The sequence below is a fragment of the Drosophila busckii genome, chromosome X (assembly GCF_011750605.1).
Source record: "Drosophila busckii strain San Diego stock center, stock number 13000-0081.31 chromosome X, ASM1175060v1, whole genome shotgun sequence".
In the NCBI taxonomy this organism is placed as follows: Eukaryota; Metazoa; Arthropoda; class Insecta; order Diptera; family Drosophilidae; genus Drosophila; species Drosophila busckii.
In genome coordinates, this window is record NC_046608.1 from 19887141 (window position 1) to 19909872 (window position 22732).

At 33.4% G+C, this 22732-nt stretch overlaps 2 protein-coding genes across 2 annotated transcripts in view; one reads left to right on the top strand and one right to left on the bottom strand.

Moving 5' to 3' along the window:
- The window catches only part of LOC108605748, a 48446-nt gene continuing 25714 nt past the window's right edge, over positions 1 to 22732 (bottom strand). Inside the window, exons 2-6 of the mRNA XM_017995547.1 lie at positions 5614 to 5670; positions 5341 to 5553; positions 4701 to 4894; positions 3777 to 3879; positions 1 to 859 (exon numbers count right to left, since the gene is read on the bottom strand). Of these exons, the coding sequence (XP_017851036.1) occupies positions 693 to 859; positions 3777 to 3879; positions 4701 to 4894; positions 5341 to 5553; positions 5614 to 5670 (734 nt within the window). The 3' untranslated portion in view covers positions 1 to 692. The remainder of the gene's footprint in view (positions 860 to 3776; positions 3880 to 4700; positions 4895 to 5340; positions 5554 to 5613; positions 5671 to 22732) is intronic.
- LOC108604909 lies at positions 12961 to 13506 on the top strand (the record flags this gene model as incomplete). Its single annotated transcript, XM_017994479.1, has 1 exon — positions 12961 to 13506. A coding segment is annotated over one exon (546 nt), but the record flags the coding sequence as incomplete, so codon positions are not given.

The following is a 22732-nucleotide window of genomic DNA, read 5'->3' on the forward strand; positions in this document are numbered from 1 at the left end:
TTTTTCTTTGGATGGGTTTTATTGTATTGTGTGTAGTACGGCAATTGCCTCAAAAAGGAGTTTAAAGCTTTCGTCAGTTATACTTTGGTTTGTAGTTAGTAGTTTTAGTTTAGTTGGTCGTTAGTTAGCAGCTAAGGCTAACGAAATTTTTGTAGGTACAGTGTAATGTATGTGGACACAAAAAGCAAATAGTTAAAGATATAGTTTGGTTAGCATATTTTGAGCATGAAACGCAACATAATTTGTTATTTAACTGCTAAATAGTAGTAGTAGTAGTAGTAGTAGTAGAGATAGAGTTTGAATAGTTTGAACTACAAAACGCAATAACGTGTGTGCTTTAAGAGCAAGAGCTGTATAAATTTATATTTTAATAATATTTTCTTGCAAAAGATTAAAAGAGTTCGCTGAGTCGAACTGTCATAGCTCTCAGCTTTCTGTCGTCGTCATTCGCTATGGGCATGTTAAGTGTGCGAAGAGTTAGCGCATAGAGTGTAGAGTTTAGTTAAACACATTTTGTAAATAGTTGCAGTTAATATTGGACAGTTTAGTTCGCATCCTCTGCTAGTTAAATCGGCTGCATCTAGAGTTCTTTAGTTTCCTAACTACGTACTGACTGACTTACTTTGCTAACTGTGCTACTCTCGCTCTCTCTCTCTTTCTCTCATACACACACACACAAGCAAACAAGACGTTTAGACCTGCTCCGCACTCTCATCTAAAACCATTGAATGCAGATCCATTGCCGAGCGAGTCTTGCGCGGTGGTCTCGGCATCAAATAGTGACTCGTAGTTGCTCCAACAAACACGGAATTCTGACGCGGCCGCGATGCTGTGGACATGGATACATGCGAAGCATAACCTGAAAAACAAACAGAAAGACACATTAAGTAAACAAAAGTTTAAAAGTTTATTTTTGCTTTAGTTTTAAACTTTGACAAGGCTGCTAACTCAGCGCAACGAAAATTCCGATTTAGCGTAATTGCTTTATAGCATTAATTATATACATGGAAGAACTCTAAATGAAACATTTGGTATATCAATTAAGCATGAGTCAAAAAATTATTGTGGCGAAAGTTAATGACTAAAACAGTAAGCCAAACATGCTGCAGACTTGTCTTGGTTTGCTTGAAATTTCAAACTTTTTGAGTAAGCTCTTAAATCAGCTAAATAGCCATTCCGATTTCAGAGTATTTAATGCATTGTTATAACTCGTGACGAGTCTTCCTCTGAACAAAACTTGCATTCAAATTTGGCAAATTTTAAAATTTTTCGATATTTTGGCAAAAATCGTGATGTAACCCCTTATTTTTGCCAAAAATGATGCAGTCTTCAATTCTTATCAGTTTCTAACTTTGAGAAGCTATATCTCAGCCAAAAAAAATCGGACTGAAGAGTTCTATATCTTAATTTACTCATAAGATTCTTAATAAACATATGCTGTTGTATTTGGTTAGTGAAAAAATTATTTAGACTAAGTTATGGTAGTAAAACCAAACTGCAGACTGACTTTTTGTTTATTTTTTCAACTTTGAGAAGCTATAACTAAGCTAAAAAAAATCCGATCTAAATGCTTTATACGTCTATATGTTGGCGTGGACAGCACAATTAAAATGAGTATAATATTGTATAATATAAAAATTATTTGGCGAAGTTATGAACAAAATAGTAAACTAACAAGACAAATTTTTGTGAAATATCGCACTTTGATAAGCCGTAATTCAGCGAAATTGCCATCGATGCGGAGTTCCAGTCATTGTTAGACTCGTGAATCATAAGAATAAAAACCGCAATTCAAACTTGGAAGTCTACGATTTTCAATATTTTTGCCAATAAATTGTGGATGTAACCCCTTTGAATTTTTTGCAAAAATCAGGCCGTTTTCATTTTATATCAATTTCTAACATTGAGTAGCAGTAACTCAGCCATAAAAAAGTTCTTTGGCTTAATTTACTCACGAGATATTAAATAAACATATGCTGTTGTGTTTAATTGATAAAAAAAATTATTTTGACTAAGTTATGGTAGTAAAACCAAACTGCAGACTGACTATTTGTTTATTTTCCAACTTTGAGCAGCTATAACTCCGCTAAAAAAAATCTGATCCAAATGTGTTATGCAAATTTATGTTAGCGTGAAACACAATTAATATGAGCATCAAAATGTTGAACACAAAAATTATTTGTCGAAGTTATGAACAAAATAGTAAACTGACAAGATAAATTTCTGTGGAATGTAACACTTTGATAAGCTCTAACTCAGCGAAATGACGTCCGATTTCATAGTTTTATAGCTTGTTATGCTCGTAAGAAGTATTTTAATAAAACTGCATTTAAATTTGGAATCGCATAATTTGATTTGACCAAGTTATGGCTACAAAGCAAATGCTGCATACTTAATAATTAATTTCAAGCTTTGAAAAGCTGCAGCTCAGCGAAAAGAATATTGACAAGTTAATCTTTTACGTAGTTAGACTTATAAGAGTGTAAATCAACATTTTATTTATTATTTGATGGTTAAAATATTTGATTTGACAAAGTTATGGTCAAATGCAATGCGATGTTTTATTAATGTTTAATGTCAAACATTGAAAGCATAACTCAGCTATAAATAAATCGATTGTTATGTTCTATAGCATTTTATATTGGCGTACAAAGCGCAATAATGATGACAGTAAATTTGTATAATTAAAAAATATATATAGACAAGTTGCGAACAAAATAGTAAGAGCTGAAAGTTAGTTGGGTTATGCTGCTTAAAGTCTTATTAGTAGTTAGCTTGCTCTAATAACTTAAGCTTGGTATGATTGCTTTAAAATAATTGTTAAAGCATTGAGTTATTTTTTATTTTTAGTATAAATTACATGTTTGAATTTTTTCACTTTAATTATTAGCATGCTCATAAAAATGTCACGCACACACACACATACATTGAATACTCATTCATGCATTAAATGCTTCAAGTTCTTTGCTTTTTCTTTTTAGGGCCAGCAGACTTTCATTATCATTACATTTTCATTAGCATCAGCAAAGTTGTTCGCTCTCTCTCGCTCTCTCTCTTTGCTTGTATGTGTGCGTGCGTGCGTTTCCACAAGATTTAATTGCAAAGTCAGTCGGTTTGTCAATGCGCATCAACAATGGAGCATTAAAATTGTATTGTTATGTGTTTGCCAGCCTGCCTTTTTATTTGCTGCGCTAGTGTGTGTGTGTGTGTGTGTGTGTGTGACACGACTTAATTGTGTGACAACTCATTAAAAGCGCTCAACTAAATGCTGCACTTAAGACTAAGCGGCCAACTAGCGGCCATTAAACGTCTAAATGAAACGCAGCTGTCGGTTCCCTCTCACTCTCACTCTCAACTAGCACTCGCTTTTATTTGCTGCTAAGTAATTGTGTAGTAATTATGCCTTGGCAGTTGCATGCCACACACAAAGCTTTGCAATCAGTTGCACTCAATTAAAGTCAACACTAACTAAAGGCAACGTACAATTAATTCGAATTTAAAGCACTGCATTGCTTATTTAGTTATAGACCAGTCTATGGCATTTAATTTGTTTATAGCCAGTTGAGTGCAAAGCTCAGCCCAAAGGCAACAGCCAAGCGACAATGCAGCAAAGTATGCTACATAAAATGCAGCACACACACATAAACACACACACACGCGCGCACGCACACAAGCGTAACCAAGACACTGTTCAATTTTAATTGCATTTGCATACTCGTTACAATTTTTTGTTTGGTTTTGTTTTATTCTCCTTGCTGGCAAGGACATGCGCTTACCCTTTGCATAAATGCTCGGATTATAGGCCGCAAATTGACACGTGGGCAAATTCAAATTGTGTTGATGCACCATGCCCATGGACATGCGAGACACCGAGGAGCGCTGCAAACAACAAAAAAAAAACAATTTACTAAATTTAAATATGCAACAGACTTTTATTTAAATATCAATCATTTAAATGTAGCTAGCTTAAACTAATATAAGTCAGTTTTCTATTAACTTATTATTTAGTTTTATTTTTGCTTTCGCAGTTTTTGAATTGTTTGTGTAAAAATAAACTTAATGCTTGAGTTGGGATGTATTCAAAACAATATAAAGCCAAACTATGTTTACCTTAAATATAAATAAAGCAATTAAAATAATTTGAGAGTAATACAAATTAAAAAAGAAATATTATTATTTTTTTATGTGATTAATTAATATACAAATGTATTTAAAACAATATAAACCCAATCTATGTTTATAAATCTGAAATATAAGTAAAATAATTTGAGAGTAATGTAATTGTATGCAATATAAATAAAATAATAATTCTGTTTAAATTTATATACAATAAAACCAATAGCAAGAAGCCGGGCCGGCTCGTCCCTCAATATACATAAATAACCTAACTCAAATCGCATTATATTGCATCTTGAGGGAGCGGCCAGCTCAGCATCATAATTAAATCTCAACTACGCCTCCTATCTTTTTATCTATATAAGTCGAGCGCCAGCTCATGCCAACTCCCTCTCAATGTCTAATTATTTATTTTTCAGTCTGCTCAAATAATTCTCCTCATCAATAACCTGATCTTATTTTCACTTAAAATGTATTAATTCAATATAAAATGTGCAGCATTAAACAATTCAAATACCGATATTTTTATACTGTGCTTAATATTTTATTTATCTTATATATCTTAATGTTATTTACTAACTTACCTGATGCGTTGTCACTGCATCCATGTCGACCAGTGGGCAGGAGCTGCGATGTTGCTGCTGAAATTTGGGCTGATATGGCTCGAGCATTCGTATCTTGCCCCAACGATTGAAGAAGAGCATGATGGCGCCCACCCAAAGCACCAGCACTAGACCAACAATTAGCACCTCCTCGGTGCGCACAATAATCTTGGGACCTGCAATTGCAATGGGGAATACAATAAAACGCTGTAAGCACGAGCCAATGAGATTACAGTTAAGACCCATAAACATTCAATTACGCGCACTTTCTCTCGCTTTCACTCTCACTCTCTCCATTGGCTGCTCGCTGTTCGGGTGCGCTGGCAAATCCCTTGCAGCTTTGTATATTCTTTATATGCGCTGACTGAAATCCCTGCTTGAACTTTAACTAATGCTCAGCGGCATTAAAAGCGTTGCCAGCTGTTTCTCAAGTGGCAGCTCCATTGCGCATTGGGCAGCTTAGTAACATATTTTTAACCTTAAACTGCACTAGTTGTCATTAAATTAAAACTAAGTAAAGCTGCCATTTGCCTTTCATTTGTCTATCGTTTATCGATCTCTGCCAACGATCTGGCATTACTGTTTGATTTACAGCTCTCAAGATATAAATTTTACTGCTTACCTGTTTCGACATTGGCGGTGACATTCACAGCAACATTTGCCACGGTGCTGCTGCTGCTGCTGCTGCTGCTGGTGCTGCCCTCCTCGAGGCTGCCCAGCAGCTCCTCGGAGCTGTTGCTGGCGCTTTTCGGTGGCATCGGCATGGCTGCTGTTTGCTCAACCTCGACGAGAAAGTTGGTGCCGCCGCTGCTGCTTCGCCAGCCAGAGCCCCATTCTGCAATGAACACGAATCAATTGTGGCATGCAACATGCGCATGTGGCAGCTGCTACTTACCCTCTGAAACGCCCGTCGAGGTGCTGAGCTCCTCGGCAAATGCCGTCAGCTTTACAACTGCAAGCAAATAGAGATTGGAATGTGAGAAGCGTTAACTTGATTTCTCTTTTCTTAGCCTTATTTGGCTGCTGGCCAACACATTTATTGAAAAGGAACTTTTGTCAGCCAAGCAAAAGTGCTGCGAAAAGTTGAGTTGCGACTTTATTTGGGGCGATGCGTTTGGTAAATTTATTGACCTTGCACAGCACACAAAGTGCAAGTGAAGTGAAATGCACTGAAAAAAATGCAGTTGAGCACACCAAGCGCTATATATAATATAAATATAATTGCAAATTTATAAGCAGCTTAAATTGTTACCAGCACATTTGCAATGTTTAGTTTAAAATATTTGGAATTTTATTTCAGCATAAAATAAATAAATTTATTAAACTATCAACAAAAATATATATATGATGTATTATATATAGCTGCATATTTATTAATTATAATTTATAGCATTTTTCATTATTTATTTATTATTATTTATAACATTTTTCAAACTGCAGCTTTTGCTATTTTGCCTAAAGTTTGACAAACTAACACTCGAGTGTGCTATAAGTTTTAGCTAGTTATGTTATTTATGCAAAATTTACAGTTAGTTGCACGTGTGTGTGCGTGTGTGTGCGCAACTAAAAGTTGCTTGAAGCAGCACTCAGCAGCAACTTTTGGGCAAAAAAGCAGCCAAAGTGCTGCATGTCAAGGCAAGAGAGATGCTTAATATAGCCAAAGATATATATATATAACAGTTATAGTTATTGCTGTTGTTGTTGTTGCTTTTGTACGCATTTTGCTGCCAGGCGTAACTTTTGGCAAAGCTTCGAGCCACGCTTAATGCATTAAAAGTTAGTAAGAGGAGCAGGCACTTGGCACAGAGAGCGAGAGAGAGTGAGCGCAAGTGATGATGATTTATGTTTAGACAAGCAGCTGGGGGCAGGGGCTGATGGCCACGCATAATGGCAAGCACATCAAGTTAATGTCTGCACTGTCCATTAGAAGCAGCTTAGCTGGCACTCACTCTCACTCTCTGTCTCTCTCTCTCTCTACACTCTCTGCTCGCACCTTCAATTGGAAGCCCGCAGCATTCTAATTTATTTATTCGCGTTTGCCTAATTTGCTTAATTATATGTGTTAGACGCGCCTGATAGCAGCTGAGCTAATTAACAGTCACAAATTATGCGCAACACACACACACACACACAAAGTTGAGCAATACTAGTTAAGAAAAAACCCACTCCACAGGACACTGAAAATTCCATGAAATTTATGAATGAACAAGAAAAAAAAAATAACAAAATATATTGCATGAAAAAAACATAACAAAAGTTGCAGTAAAAGTGAAAAGGGTAAACCGGAAAGGAAGTGCAGGTAACATTTGCTTATGCATGTGTGTGTGTGTGTTGAGCAAGGTTAGGCTGACAATTAAATGCTCATTAAGTGCGCCTTGCTTTCTAATTGCGACGCTGTCAAGCCAAAGGACTCAAAACAGCTTAAAAATTATAATAATTAAAAATATACAAAACTATTTAGTGGTTTGTTGTTAGTGTGTGTATTTATGCTGATTAAATTGAACAGCAGACATAACAAGCAGCAAAGTCTGCTTGCTAAATAATTTACGAGACAGAGACAGAGAGAGAGAGAGAGCAAGAGAGTGGGACAGCGACGTCTGGCACATGTTTATTGATTTTCTGGCATTTTTTGTTGGCTTAAGCATTCAAAAATCCAACGCATGCCATAAATTGTTCGACTTGCAATAACTTTGTGGGTTAACTGCAATCAGCAAATTGCTCAAGTTTCTATACAATTTATTTCATATATGGCTTTAATTTTTTATAGGCAGCCACAGAAATGTTTGAGCTGCAATTTTTATTACAGCTCTGCTGCTAAAAGTTTATTATGATGCTGAGCGTTAAAAGTATACATTTTTTGTTATAATTATTGCAATAAACTGACAAAATCTAGCCAATTTCTTATAGGTTTAAATCATAGCTATGTAAGCTAATAAACTGAATTTGATTTTGGCTTAAGCTCCCTAAAAGGCTCAACAGTTAAATGTAAATAATTGTAGTAAATATTGTAATAAAACGTATAATATGATATTGTCTAGTTAGTATATGTATGACCCATATGATCCTTTTGTTATTATGCTTGCTTGCATTAAATAAAAAATCAAAAGAATTGCATAAAAAGATTTTAGCTTTGCTTAAACATTTCAAGTTTGTTTTGATAACAAAAATAAAGCTAACGCTTGCCTAATTTCATTTACAACAAATTTTGTGCAATATTTTTAAGTTGCTTTATTATTAGTTTGCTATTTTTAGTTGCCAACAGGCGATTTTTAATTCCCTTTGGCTAAAAATGCAGCGTTAGCAAAAATACTGTTGCCTATGCAACAGGCGCAGCATAAAATTCAATTCAATTCAATTTGCTGTGGTCAAACGCAAAGCGACGCACAAATGGCTTTCAATTGTGGCAAGCGGCCACAGCAAAGGGCAGCGCCACATTGTGTGTGTGTGGGGCATGGCTAATTAATATGGCAACATACAAAACTGCAGCACTATTCTGAGCACAACTGTACGCAACGAGTTTGGGCATAAATTGCGCATTTGTGAGTCGGTGCTGCGGCAACGGGGCAAATCCCGAAGGTTGCCACATGCCACATGCCACTTGTTGCTTGAAATTAACATTTAAATAGCTGCGCCCAGCTTATGCTAAATGCCCAACACATGTGTAAGACGAACTGAAGAGAACTGCAGAAGTTCCGCATTGGCATTTCCAGATTTTCGTTTGCTAATTTAACACGCTTTAATACGCAGGACGCGCGCAGGACATCTAGGGCGGAAATACCAAATGGGTAGGGCATTTCCACGCTGATCCGCTGTTGATTTCCCAGCGTCGCCAAACTTGCCGCACACTCAACGCAGCGCAGCTCAGCTCAGCTCAGAGCAACAAGTGGCAGCAGCAACTTCTACCTGCGGCTGCATTTTATGACCGCAAGGAGTTGGGCGGCAAATGCATTTTGTAAACAAAAGCGCAGGCCAAACACACACACACACGCGTTAAATTTCCGCACAATTTTCCAAGTGCAAAGCAAAGTTTTTATTTGCATTTTTTATAGCTTTGCGTTTTGCCAGGAAGTAAGTTACAAAAAAAAAAGAAAATAAACAAAAAGTGCACATAAAAATCAAACGTTGGCCCAGATGTGCTTCAACAGTTGACAGCTCACTCTCATATGTGTGTGTGTGTGTGTGTGTGTTGTCTCCAGTGTCCTTGTTGTACGTCAAATGATTTGAAACAATTGCTTGTCGCTGCGTATTTGCCTGCAACTTTTTACAATGCAGCAGCAGCAGCAACAACAACGAGCAACGAGCAGCATCTGAAATCATCAAACAATTCCCAATCTTTGCATTAACAATTCCCTGCACGCACTTCATGCGCTCGTTCAAGTTGAGTTCACATTGCTGACCCCGAGCGCTGCTAGCCAAAGTGGCCTTCTGTGCTTTTCATGCTAATGTGCCTTTGTTTTTTGCTATTTGCTATGCCCATCAAAGAATTCTCTGCTGACACAAGCGTCTCTCATTGATTGATACTCTGTTTTATTTTTTTATTCAATAGTTGTAGCCTCGAATTGATTAATTTATAATATAATTTATAATAAATTTAAACACTTTGTTTTTAGCATTAAAATATTCTTCAAAAATTCGTTATAAACAAAAATTAATTAGCTTGCTTATTTTTTCATTTGTATTTTTTTTTTGGTAGCATTAATTTTCATATCTAAGGCAGCATTAGTTTTTGTTCTAAAAATAAATATTGTTTTTAATTTATTTATTTCAAAAATTTGCAACGATTCGTTACTAACATAAATTAATGTATTAACTATTTTTTATTTTTTTTTATGTATTTTTTATTTTTTTTTATGACTCATTTTTATATTTAAGGCTCGAAGCTGCAGCATTAGTTTTAATTCTGTAAATTGTTTTTAATTTATGTAATGCATTTAGCTATATTTAACTAACTGTGCTGTTTATATTATTAATTATAATAAATATGCATATTTCATACATTACGAATTTTATTGTATTTTTGTATTATTAAAAATTTGTAATGAGCTCGCATCAAAATCAACGCGCACTTAAAACAAAAATTGTTCAAACGCTAAGCGCAGATGCATAAAATTTTATTTTAATGCGCAGCAAATAATTTGTACTTAATCAATTTATTAATTATCATAAGCTAACAATTGTGTATTTAAATTGTGAAGATTTTCAGACTCAATTGTTTTTAATAATGAAGCGAACTTGCTGTCTAAAATATTTAACAATTTTTATTGTCATTGCATTTAAAGCTTTAAATAAATCAAGTTGATATTCAAGCATGATTTTGACTATCGCCTGTTGTTGTTGTTGCCCATTGTGCACAGTGGGCACTTCAAGCGCTACAGCTGACAGCTGTTTCCGCTGCTGTTGCTGCTGCTGCTGCGGGTTACGTGTCCTGATAGCCCGAAACGTTGCAAGTTCGAGCACGTGCGGCACAGCACAAAAATTCACAGCATTTGTGTGTGTGTGTGTGTGAGTGTGTGTGTGAGTGTGTGTGTGTGTGTGGGGCAGTTGGTTTGGTATTTACTTAAACTCGCAGCTCGAAAACCCAAAGAGTGTTGTGGCTATGAATTTTTCGTATTTGGGAAAATTGTCAAGCACAGCAAAAAGTTGGGCAAGGACTGCAGCAAATTTGTGTGCGATTATATGAGCCATAAATACTTTTGACTCAACACACACACACACACATACAGAGCAATGTTTGTGGCAAGGTATTTCCATGTGTGAAGCGGGGAAAATGTTGCAATTGCGTGTGAAAATGCAACAACTGCGATAGTCAAATGAGCCAAGTAGTCAACATGGGCCCAAAAGTGTGGGAAAATTCAACGGCTTGAGCTTGGGTATCCTTAGATTGGCATTCCCATTGCCCCGAGAGTGTGCGAGAGTTTCCAAGCAGCATTTGTAGCCAGAGCTAATCGAATTTGTGGCTCATAAACGTTTTCCTAATCAGCAGTTAACACCTACAGCTCGTTGCTGACGCTGCTGTTGACCAAAAACCCTTTTTGGCCCAACTGCAAGCCAAAAGGGGTGTGTGTCGTCTACTCATAAATTCGATAAATAACGACACATATATAGGCAGTAAAATGTATTAACAGCTGTTTATAATAATAAAAGTTATGTATGCAGTGCAAAATTTTAAGCTTAGTAAGAGTTTTTCAATATCAAAATCAATTTCCAGCCAAAGCAGGCATAAGAATTTAACAATTAATTATATTTCATTAAATTTAGATTTTAGCTAGAAAAGCTGCGACTGTAACAAATTTGGTATGCAGCAAATTAAATCAATAATTAAATCAATTTATTTGCTTGAGATTTCATCATATAAATTTGTTGCATTAAATTAAATATTGCAATGCATAAATAAATGCAGAATTTAATTGTTTAACAATTAATTATATTTTATTAAATATATATTTTAGATTTTAGATAGAAAAGATTTGGCAATAACAAATTAAATCAATTTATTTGTTTGAAATCAAATAATAATATAAATTTGATGCATACAAATTTATTAAATATTGCAATGCATAAATAAATGCAATTTTTGTTTAATTAAATAGTTAATTAGCATAAGCAGTATTATATAAATATTAAATTTACTTATTTGCAATTCAATTCAATAAAATTCAAGCATAGAGCATAGAATAGAATTTGAAATGCATAAATAAATGCAGCATTTTTTAAAATTATGTTTAACAATTAATTATATTTTATTAATTATTATTATCAGCTTTAGATTTTAGCTAGAAAAGCTGCGACAATAACAAATTTAGTATAAAAAAAATTAAATCAATTTATTTGCTTGAGATTTCATAAGATAAATTTAAAGCATTAAATTAAATATTGCACTGTTTGCTATGCATAAACAAATGCAGATGTTTAACAATTAATTATATTTTATTAAATATATATATCAGCTAGAAAAGATTTGGCAATAACAAATTATATAAATTTATTTGTTTGAAGTCTAAAAATGCTTAAATATAATTTAAGTCGAGATTTCATAATAGAAATGTAGAGTAAATAAATGCAGCATATATTTAATAAAATAGCTAAATGTATATTTAAATAAATTTACTTATTTGCAATTTAAAATTGAATAAAACTCAAGCATAGAATAAAAATAAAACTCAAGCGCTTTTGGCAGTTTCAATTGGCTGTTGATTAAGGATAGAACTAAAACATATTTTTATATGCATAATTAATAATAATTTGTAGCAGTAAATATGCAAAATAAGCAGCGTTCATAACTCACTTATAAACGTTTTGAATAATGTAACTTTACTGTACTTTGCTTTACTGTAACAATCACTTGATCTTTGAACTGATAATTGTTTGACTAAATTGTTTTGTTTTCAAACTGAGACTGAGACTGAGGCGCACTATCATCAGTAGTGCTGGCCAGCAAATGTCCTTCAAGGCTTCGGTCGCGTTCAGTTCCATTGAGAACGGCAGAGAATTCAAGTGAAAAGAAGCGAAATTCAATAAAAATTGAGAATGCCAAATGGCAGCAGCTGGACCCAAAGCAATGTCCTGCGGTGTGTGTCCTGCACTTGCAGCGGCGTCAACCGGCGTTTACATAAGACAATGGCCACAATTGTTAGACAGCAAGGTTAACGCCGCAGCAGCAGCGTTGAAAGTGAAAGAGAAAGTGTGTGTAAGCGAGAGAGCAACAGTGGGCAGCGCTTTAGCTGTAGTGAGTTATTAAGGCTTAGGGCAAGCTGCCAAGCGATTGAGCGCAGCAAAAGGATTGAGAGCTTAGTAGCTGCACTGATAAGCATTTAAAATCTAATCAAGGTCACATTAGTGCGAGTAGCTCAGGTAAGTGCGCTGCACACGTGTGCAAAGCCATAAAATGTTGTTGGATTGGATTAAGTTGGCAAAATGGCCGCGCGGCGCAGGTAACAGCAGCATAAACAATTCCTGGAAAATTCGCGAAAATTTTGAGCGCTATTTACCTGCGTCGCAGGCTATATAAAGCAGCAGCTGCCAGCATGTGGCATAAACAGTACGACAACAGCAGCGACAGCGACAGCAGCAACATTGAGAGTCACAACTTTGAGTATTAAAATTAAATTATATTATGGGTTGTTGTATTAGCAGCAGTGCTGAAAATTTGGAGCGCAGCAGCAGCAGCAGCTACAAACGCAGTCGCAGTTGCAACAACGACGACGACAGCAACAGCAGCGGCATAGGCAGCGCCTGCAGCAGCAGCAACAGCAACAGCAGCAACAATAGCAAAAGTGTTTGGCCATCGCCTTCCCAATCACGTCCCATCTGCGATGATTTTGCAGAGCAGCCACGTCAACTGCTGGAACATTCGACGGGTTATCACAGCAGCAGCAGCAGCAGCCACAACAGTCCGCAGCGCCAGCAGCTGCGTCGCACCCAAGACATGGCTGAGCAAAGCTGCACCAGCGACTGCAGCTTGCAACAAGCTGTGGGCAATTTGGAGTGGGAAATGTTTATGCTGCAACATGCGCAGAGTTTCATGCCCAAGACCAGTTCGCCCATTGGCCAGCGACGCCGCGACTGGCAGGCGGATCTCAACTCACGCTCCTACCACAAGTGGCGCCACTATCTGCAGAGCACGCCCGCCCACATGCTGCACAACGTCAGCCGCATACCCGAGGCCATTGCCGGCCAGTTCTGCCCGCGCGACTTTCCCGCCTTTAGTGATCTAGAGGAAATGGAGAGCGCCGCCAAGCGCTACAAGGTCGATCCGCAGCTCACACAGTTGATCAGCACGGATCTCTAGCTGCGCCCTGCTTGCTCCACAAATGGCAACAGGTGTGCCAGCCAGCCCAGCCAGCCCCACCCACTTGTACATAACATTGAGCCACTCATATATTTTTTTTTCGATTGCCAAGCAAACCGCGCACCTTTTTTTTTATATTTAAAATCAAATTTTAAGCAAAAACCATTTAAAATAAATATTTATATAAATATTATAAAAACTACAAGCAAACACTGTTTTTAATTTTCATTGCTATTAATATTTTAATATATTTAATTTAAGCTCACTGCGCTTAAGCAAATTGATTTAAATTGTTTGTTTACTTTCAATAGAAAAATGAGCTAAATTATTGTTAAAAATTGCATAAAAAATGCGCTGCTATTTATTTATTTAATTTCAACTATGCACAGTCGATGATAAAAGAAAAAGATTACATAGAATATATAAAATTAAATTTAAAAATTACAACAATTGCACATTTTTCAAAGCTCATTTAGCTAATTTTTTATTGTTTTGCTGTTTGCAACGCTGAATTTAAGCAAATTTATTTAATAAATTTTAACATTTATCATAAATTTGCGTTATATTAGTGCTTAAAATTTTATAAAAAAAATTAAACTGCTATTTATAAATTATAACAATTGCTTTACATTTTCTAAAGCTCATTTAGCTAATTTATTATTTTGTATATGTCAGAGTTAGTGCAATTTATCAAATTAAATAAAATATTTACTAAAGAAACAGCTTTTAATTAAGCAATAATTTCATGCATTATTATTAGATATTAAATTTAAGCTGTTTGCAACGCTGAGCTTAAGCAAATTTTTAATGGAATTGTTTATTTATTTTCAATTTATCATAGAAAAATGAGTTTAAATTATTGCTAAAAATTCTAAAAAAAACTGCACTGCTATTTATAAATTATAACAAAATTTTTAAAGCTCATTTAGCTAATTTATTATTTTTTATTGCATACATTAAAAGCAAAATATAATTGAATATATATTTAAAAATAATTATCAAATTAAATTAACTAAATTTACTAAATTAATTAAGCAATCATAAATTTCCATTTTTTTAAATCTCATTTAGCTAAATTTTTATTTTTATTTTATGCACTTAAAGAAAATAGAGTATAGAGTGCAATTTATAAATAAGCAAATGAATATCAAATTGCATAAAATATTTACTAAATGTAATAAATTAATTAAGCAATCATAACATGACATTTTTTAAATCTCATTTAGCTAATGTTTTATTTTTTATTGTAAATAGAGTTAGTGCAATTTATAAATAAAAAAAATATCAAATTGAATAAAATATTTCATAAATTTATTACATTAATTAAGCAATAAACTAAAGCTATGCTTGCAATATATAAATGTAAATATGTTACAAAAAGTTATGAAGTGAAGTCAATGGCTGTCAAATTTAATTTATACTCAATCGATGAATGCCCAACTAACAAACAAATTCATAAATATTAATGAAAAGTGCATATAAATTGCATTGCTGCTTGCATTTTAACTAAAAACCAAAATGTAAATTGTAATTGATTTATGTTTTTATGCTAATTTCACAAACAAATGCGCAACTGCGCTGAAAAATTTCATTTAATTTGTTCGATTGCTTGGGCGTTTTAATTTGCTTGTGGCTTGTTGATTGCATTCGATTGAATGCACAACGCAGCGTATGCGCAATATTGGTAATGAACAAAACAATTTTCAAGTTCATAATGCACTTGACCAATGACAACAGCATGAAACAACAAATTTGTGCAATTTGAGCTTTCATAATTTAGAAGCCCAAGTAATATTGATTTTGGCATTAGACCTGAAGAGTCGCTTGCACCTACGGCTAGTGGCACCCCCCCACCCCTCCCTTTGGCTGTGTGGTTAACTTGCTTAGCGCGCGTCATTGCTAACTTGGCCTAATGCTGACAGTTGTGCGCCCTTTGCGCCTGATTGACATTCCAAGTCTTTGAACTAGAACCAGCCCCTCAAGCAGTTTGCATTTTAGAGCTGCTGCTGCTGCTGCTTGCCACAACGACGTGCCACAGCGTTGGCCATAATTGTGCAGCACTCAATTGTTCAATCAGCCAGCCAGTCAGTTAGTCAATTCAACCAACAAGCCACCCCCTCAGCTAACATGGCCATTGCCATTGCTGTTAGGTGGAAAGTCGCGTTTAAGGTCGCCACCTTGGGGTCACTGCAATTTCGTTCAGCCCGCCAGCAAATGTTGCTCAATAGTTCTGGCTACACTGCAAGAAAAGCAGCAGTAGCTATGCTAAACATTACATTTAAGCTAAAAGGATTTAATATATTTATAGCATATAAAACAGACCTTAATTTTATTCATTGCATAAATGTTGCAAATTTGAATTTAAGCTTTTTTTATTGATATATAAAATATAAAAAAAATGCTTTAACAGTTTATTTTTATTAATCGAAATCACTATTAAATAGCACAATTGTTAAGATTGCCATAAAATTTAATAATTGGCCTCCATGGCCACATAAATAAATAAAGAAAAATATTTAAAACAAAAAAAAATTTATTTTAAGCATAAAAAGTTAGTAAGTCTACTAAGCTTAGTTAGCTATTGATTTTGTTTAAAAGTGTGCACTTTATTTAGCGAATTTTTTGTATATAAAAATAAATTGCTTTATTTGTTTGACTTTTAATATATTTATAAGCATTTTATTTTTGATATTTTTATATGTAAGAAATTAGAAATCATTATGAATTTTTTTTATTATTTTAAAAATATAAATAAATATATATAAATATAAATATAAAAAGCTATAAGAATTGCAAAGCCTAACAAATTTACTAGCATTTTATTTTTTATATTTTATTTCATTTTTTTTTATTATGTTGAGCATTTATTTTAAGTGTTAAAAGCTTTAAATATGCAAAGCCTTTAATTTCTTTTAGAAGTTTCCAGCCTAAAGTTTGCAGCTGCTGCTACTGGCTACAACTAAAGCCTTCTTTTCGCGCAGTGTACGCTGCTGTCACTGTGTGCTTTGCACTTTGTGTACGCTTGTCACAATGTAGACCTAAAGCTAAAGCTAAAGCCCAGGCCCAGGCACAAAGCCAATTGTGCAGCTGTCACACAGCGACTGCCAAACTGCCCAGTTAGTTGCTTAGTCAGACCTTGTGTGTGGCCACGCCCAGTGCGCCCCACCTTGTTGGTTTTTGTTTTTGGTGTGCAACATTATTGCAAAACTAATAGAAACAATTAGCGGCACCTGAACTAAACTCACGCGCACGCAGCTGGCAAAGATTCAAATTTCGCATTTGCCAATGGCCTTGATTATTGCAAAAGTTGGCCCGACCAGGTGAAAACTAATTCAACAGCTGTGTGAATTCAACTTTGCCAACTTTTCTGTCTGTCTGTCTGTGTGTGTGTGTGTGCATAAAAAATGACATGGAATTATTAACTTGCTGGCGCGATAAAACAACAAAAAAAAAACAAACAAGCAACAGCAAGCGAAATGTAATAAAATAAAATGAAACTCAAACAAAACGCCCCAAGCGCCCATTTTGTCTTCTATTGTTGTCCCCAGCGAGGCCTCGACGCGCTTGTTATAAATAGTAAATCAAGCTGCGTCTTTTGCTATGTCGTACACATAAATTTATTAAATTTTTGCATACCAGTAGCTTCAATTAAAATGCAATTTAAACGTCAAGCGATTTGTCAATTCGCAGGCGGCAGCATGACAAGCATAATATCCGCTTTGTTTTATATATTTAATTAATTGCCAGCGCTTTTTTTCATTAAGCCCTGACAGCTGCACTTGTTATGATTCATTTGTGCCCAAATGAAATGGCTACAAACATTTTTGATTAAGCCAATCAATACTCCAAGTGTCAATTGCAATGCGTTGAATGCATCAAATTTTAAATCATTTCAATATTTGTTTTGAAGACTTGTGGGTAAAATAAAATATTTGCTAAATATGCATTAGTAAAAGATAGACAAATAAATAAAATATTGAAAAAATATGCGACAAAAACAAATATTTTTTTAATTTTTATGCATGCTTCATTTTTAAATAAAATATGGCAAAAATAACAAAAAATATGAAGCAATGAACAAAGTTTTGTTTTATTTTTATGCATTAATTAATATATAGCTACATAAATAAAAAAAAATATGGCAAAAATTACAAAAAGAGAATATGAAACAATGTAATAAAAAAATAATTTTTTTTAATTTTTATGCATGCTTAATTTTTAATTAAGATACATAAATAAAATATGGCAAAATCAACCAAAAAAATATGCAAATAATTTTTTTTAAATAAATAAAATAATAACAATAATAATAAAATAAATAAATAAAAATATGCGACAATGCTATAAACAAATAATTTTATTAATTTTTATGCATGGCTAATTTTTAATTAACAATTATATTTAAATGCAATTTATTATATTTTGCTAAAAAGTTGTTATGTTCATTCCGTTTGACAATGATTAATATGTTAAATATATTAAATATAACTAAATTAGATTTTTTATTTATATGTTGTCTTTCGTTATTTTTTTTTAATATTTATAAATAGCTTGGTTAATTTTAATTATTATATTTTATATATTTTTATTTCTAGCGTTAATCTTTAATTATTTTTTTATATTTATAAACAACTTTAATAAATTTTGAGTTACTTTGTTGAACAATTTGACAACAAAAGCAACATAAAAAATTGAGGAAACAGCAAGAAACAGTTAAATGCACTTAATGCTTGACGCTGAAAATGTTTGAATAAATAATAGCAAGCACTATTTGTATGTATGTGTGTGTGTGTTACAGTTAGCATACGTTGGCCAATTACATTAGCCAGCTTGATTGTTGGCTTGATTGGCGCGCTGGCCTGGGCTTGGAAATGGAAATTGTAACAGCTGAAGAGGCGCCACACTCTACATAAACGTGAGCTGCTTCATTATTAATAAGAGCACGCGTTTGTTGCTCAGTGCTTGTAGCTCGTTGCACGTTGCATGCAACGCGCTGTGGCATCAAATATGAATGCTGGGGCCAACGTAGAACTTTTTGGCAGTGAGAAAAAAAAGATGAAGCAGCAGCTGACGTTTTGCTTTTTGATCAAATAACGCTCGACATGGACTTTGTGCATTATTTAAACGCACTAATGGCTGAGAGAGAGAGAGAGAGCGAGACAGGTAGAGTGAGACAGCTAGAGCGTGAGCGAAGCGTGCGCACAATTAATTAAGCTGCTCTTGCTTAATCTTTCGCTCTTACTTAAAGCCGCTCTAATTACAAACTGCAACACTTGCTGTGGCTTAAATCTCGCTCGCTTTCTTTCTCTTTCTCTTTTCTCTTTTATTTTTTTTTTTGTTGCTGAGCCTAGATTAGGGCTGTGCCAATGATAACCGCAGCTGAGGCCAGAGCCATAGATTAACCCGTCACTTTAAGCACCAGCTAGTTATGCATGTGTGTGTATGTGTGTATGTGTGTGTGTTGGCTTATCACGCTTGAGGCAAGCACTTGAGTTTTATGGAAAAACGTTTCGTTTTAATACGCATCAACTTAAGGCGTTGGGCGTTGAAATCCTTGCCAGGATTAAGTGTACACTACTGCGGTTTTATATGCAGCTGTGTGCTCACACACACACACACACACACATACACACACACACAAAAGCCATTTAGCGCGCTGATGAATTTATGGCCAACTTAAGTTTGCCTACTTAGCGAGCAGCATCTCTCGCTCTCTCACTCTTACATTTTAGCCGCAGTTAACAAACAAAGTAAATGTTAAAAAAAAATTGAAAGTAAAACAAACTGTGCAAACAGCAGCAACAGCGTTTGGGGCGGCTGTAGCGTTTTGTGTTTAAACAAATTCAATTATAAAAAATACACAAAAAATTTGCTGCAAAGCGAGCGCGAAAAAAAAAGCAGCAAACTGTTGAACAATCGAAATTTGTATATAATGCAAATATTACATTTTTGTTTGGCTATAAATTGAAATTAATATTTGTATTCATGATAAGTTAATAATACGTTAAGCTATTAAAATAAATAATTAAAAAAACAGCAGCTAAAAAATACAACAAATTATTTTTATAAAGCCAGCAAACTAAATAAGTAATTATTAAGCAAATATATTAAAATGAATTAAACAATAAAGAAAATAATTAGGCCATATGTGCTATAAATAATTAAAAATATATATAATAGAAATGCTATGTAAAAAAATTAAAATAAATTAAGCAATATATGCTATATTAAAATTGGCTAGACGACTAGCTTGACATAAATTTAAATAAAATTAAACTTAACATTGTGCTGAATGATTAAAACTAATTGTGAGCTTGTCAAATATAAATCTATAAAAAATAAAGAAAAAATTATTTTTTTTAATTTAGCTGTTTAAGACGCTGCTTAATATAAATATTAATATAAAATTTATAAAAATATTTTATAAGAAAAAAAAAATATTTTTTAATTGAGCTTAAGGCGTTGCTTAGTATAAATCTTAATCTATCTATAAAAATATTTTATAGGAAATAAATATATATTTTATTAATTTAGCTTAAGGCGTTGCTTGATATAAATCTATAAAAATATTTTATAACAAAGAAATATATTTTTTTATTTTTTCTAAGGCGTTTAATATAAATCTATAAAAATATTTTATAAGACAAAAATATATATTTTTTTAATGTAGCTTAAATAAATTTAAAAAAAATTTTATTTGAGACGTGCTACAAATAAAAGCAATAGCCTCAGCGCTTTATATGTGTGCGTGTGTGTGTGTGTGTGTATCAAAATCACATTAGTTGCTGTTAACTTTTGCCACAGAGTTTACTATAAAAATATATTTACACACACACACACACACAGTCTCATGCATATAAATTTTGTTTTGTTTTGTTTTTATTTTGTGGCTGCCTGGCCAAATTGATTGATTGTTATTGATGCGTGCCACACACACACACATACAAACAAACACACACACACACGCACACAGTTAGAGACAGAGTTAGGCCAAAGCCTTTGGGCCTTAAAGTGTGAGTGCTAAGCTTATTAACTTTGGCTTACACTACGACATTGTCATTGCCACAAGTTTGTTTGTTCAACAACTACAAAAAAACCAAAAAACAAACGCACTTAACACTTAAACTTATTAATTTTTTTCATTTGTTTTTTTGCTGTGCTGCAGTCTAAATTACTTTTTTATGTTTGCTATAATTGTTTTATAACCGCAGCTATGTGTGGCCTGCATTTAAAAAAGGCGCTTGTAACAATTTTATGGTTTTTTTTGCTTTAACCCTTTAATGCCTTTGGCCCTTTCATTCCCAGAAAAAAATACGCTGCCTACCTAAACTACATTTGTATGCGTGCCTGTGTGTGTGTGTCGCAAAAAAAAAGGATAAGCTGCAATTTTATTGCTGCGCTTGCAATTTCACACACACACACACACATAGATAAATATTTAAGCTACGCTAAGCTGCTTGCTATGCAAGCAATTGTTGAAATTCATTTGTTAACATTTTTGGGTAACAATTGTAAGAACTATAATTTTATTTATAATTTTTAAATCATTATTTGATTGCTTTATATGCAATAAATTGTTCAGTTTCCACAAATTATTTATTTAGTCAGCGACAATTCGCAGAATTTGAAGCTCAGCTAAAATTATTTAAAGACTTGCTTCAGTCTTTAAAAATTTTAAACAATTTTTTTAAAGTCCTAGGCGCATTAACTTAAATCGAGTTGTGCTTAATTTTAATGCAACTTAATATTGTTTCTACTTTATTCGAACTCGAAGCCTTTGCAGGCTATAAATAAATATCGCTACATACGTTTCTGTTCAGCTATGCACACACAATAGCTTTACCGTTATGTTTGCATAAACTGCTGCCGCCTACACTGTTTTCTTTTTTATCTGTCTGTCTGTGTGGGGTCGAGTTTTAGTTGCTTTTTGCCATATTCATTCTTTTTTTTTATTTATGTTGCGCACTCTTTTGCCTGCTTTGCTTTTGTTTGCAGGCGTATTGTGTTCTAAAATATGCAAAATCAAAGTTTATTGTGATTACAGGTGCGAGATACGAAACTGAACTAAAGTGTGTGGCCGTTGGTTTTCGAAATTTAATGGTCAACAGATAAGAGAAATTAAGTATGCGGCTATAAACAATTTTAATATATAAACTGTAACCAAATTGTAGCTACACTTGCTTAAATAAATGTATAGACAGTTGAAAATATTTTTAAAAAATTAACAGTAAACTTAATGCTTTATAAAAGTTGTTCGGGCTATAAAGAATTTTAATATAAAATTTTAGTAACTTAATTGTAGCTACTTACTTATATAAATATACAGACACTTGAAAATATTTAAAAAAAATTAACTTAATGCTTAACTTAAAATATTTTATATATTTTTATTGCTATATTTCTGCTTATAAGTAATTATTATAATATTAATTAAGATTAATTGCTTATAATATTAATGCTAATATTTGATGGGTAAACATTTTATTAGACATAATTTTGAAAATATTTAAAAAAAAATTAACAGTAAACTTAATGCTTAACTTATATTTATATATTTTTTATATAGTTCTGCTTATAAGTAATTATTTATGATTAATTGCTTATAATAAATATGCTAAAATATTTTATTAAACTTAATGCTTAACTTAAAATATTTTATAAATTTTTTATTGCTATATTGCTGCTTATAATTAATTATTAATGTTTAATTGCTTAATATTTATGCTAAAATATTTGATTAGACATAATTTTGCTTTGTTTTTTAAGCCTTAAATTTAATGCCTACTAAATTTAAAGTGCATTCTATGTAATATTTTATTACAATGCCAAAGAGTGAAAGTCAAGGCTGGCACAGCTGCAATTTGAATTGAAAAGGAATCACTTTTCACACAATAGAGAGACCGAGCGACTGCAATAATAAATATTTCTATATACAAAGTTCAAGTTCAAAGTGGAATTAATATGGGATTTAAAGTTAAGCCCATGCACACACACACACATTGTTATATATATTTTGCAAGTGTGTGTGTGTGGGCTCAAGTTGACAAATTGTTGCAGCAGCACACTTGCCACATTAATAACACTTTGCCAGCAGCAAGAGGCAGCAGCCAGCAATAAATTTACATGCGTGTCTGTGTGTGTGTGTAACTCACTCTTAGCAAATGTAAATTCTAAACTAACGCTAATTAAAGTTTATAATGCATGTATGCTCATAGCTATATCAATT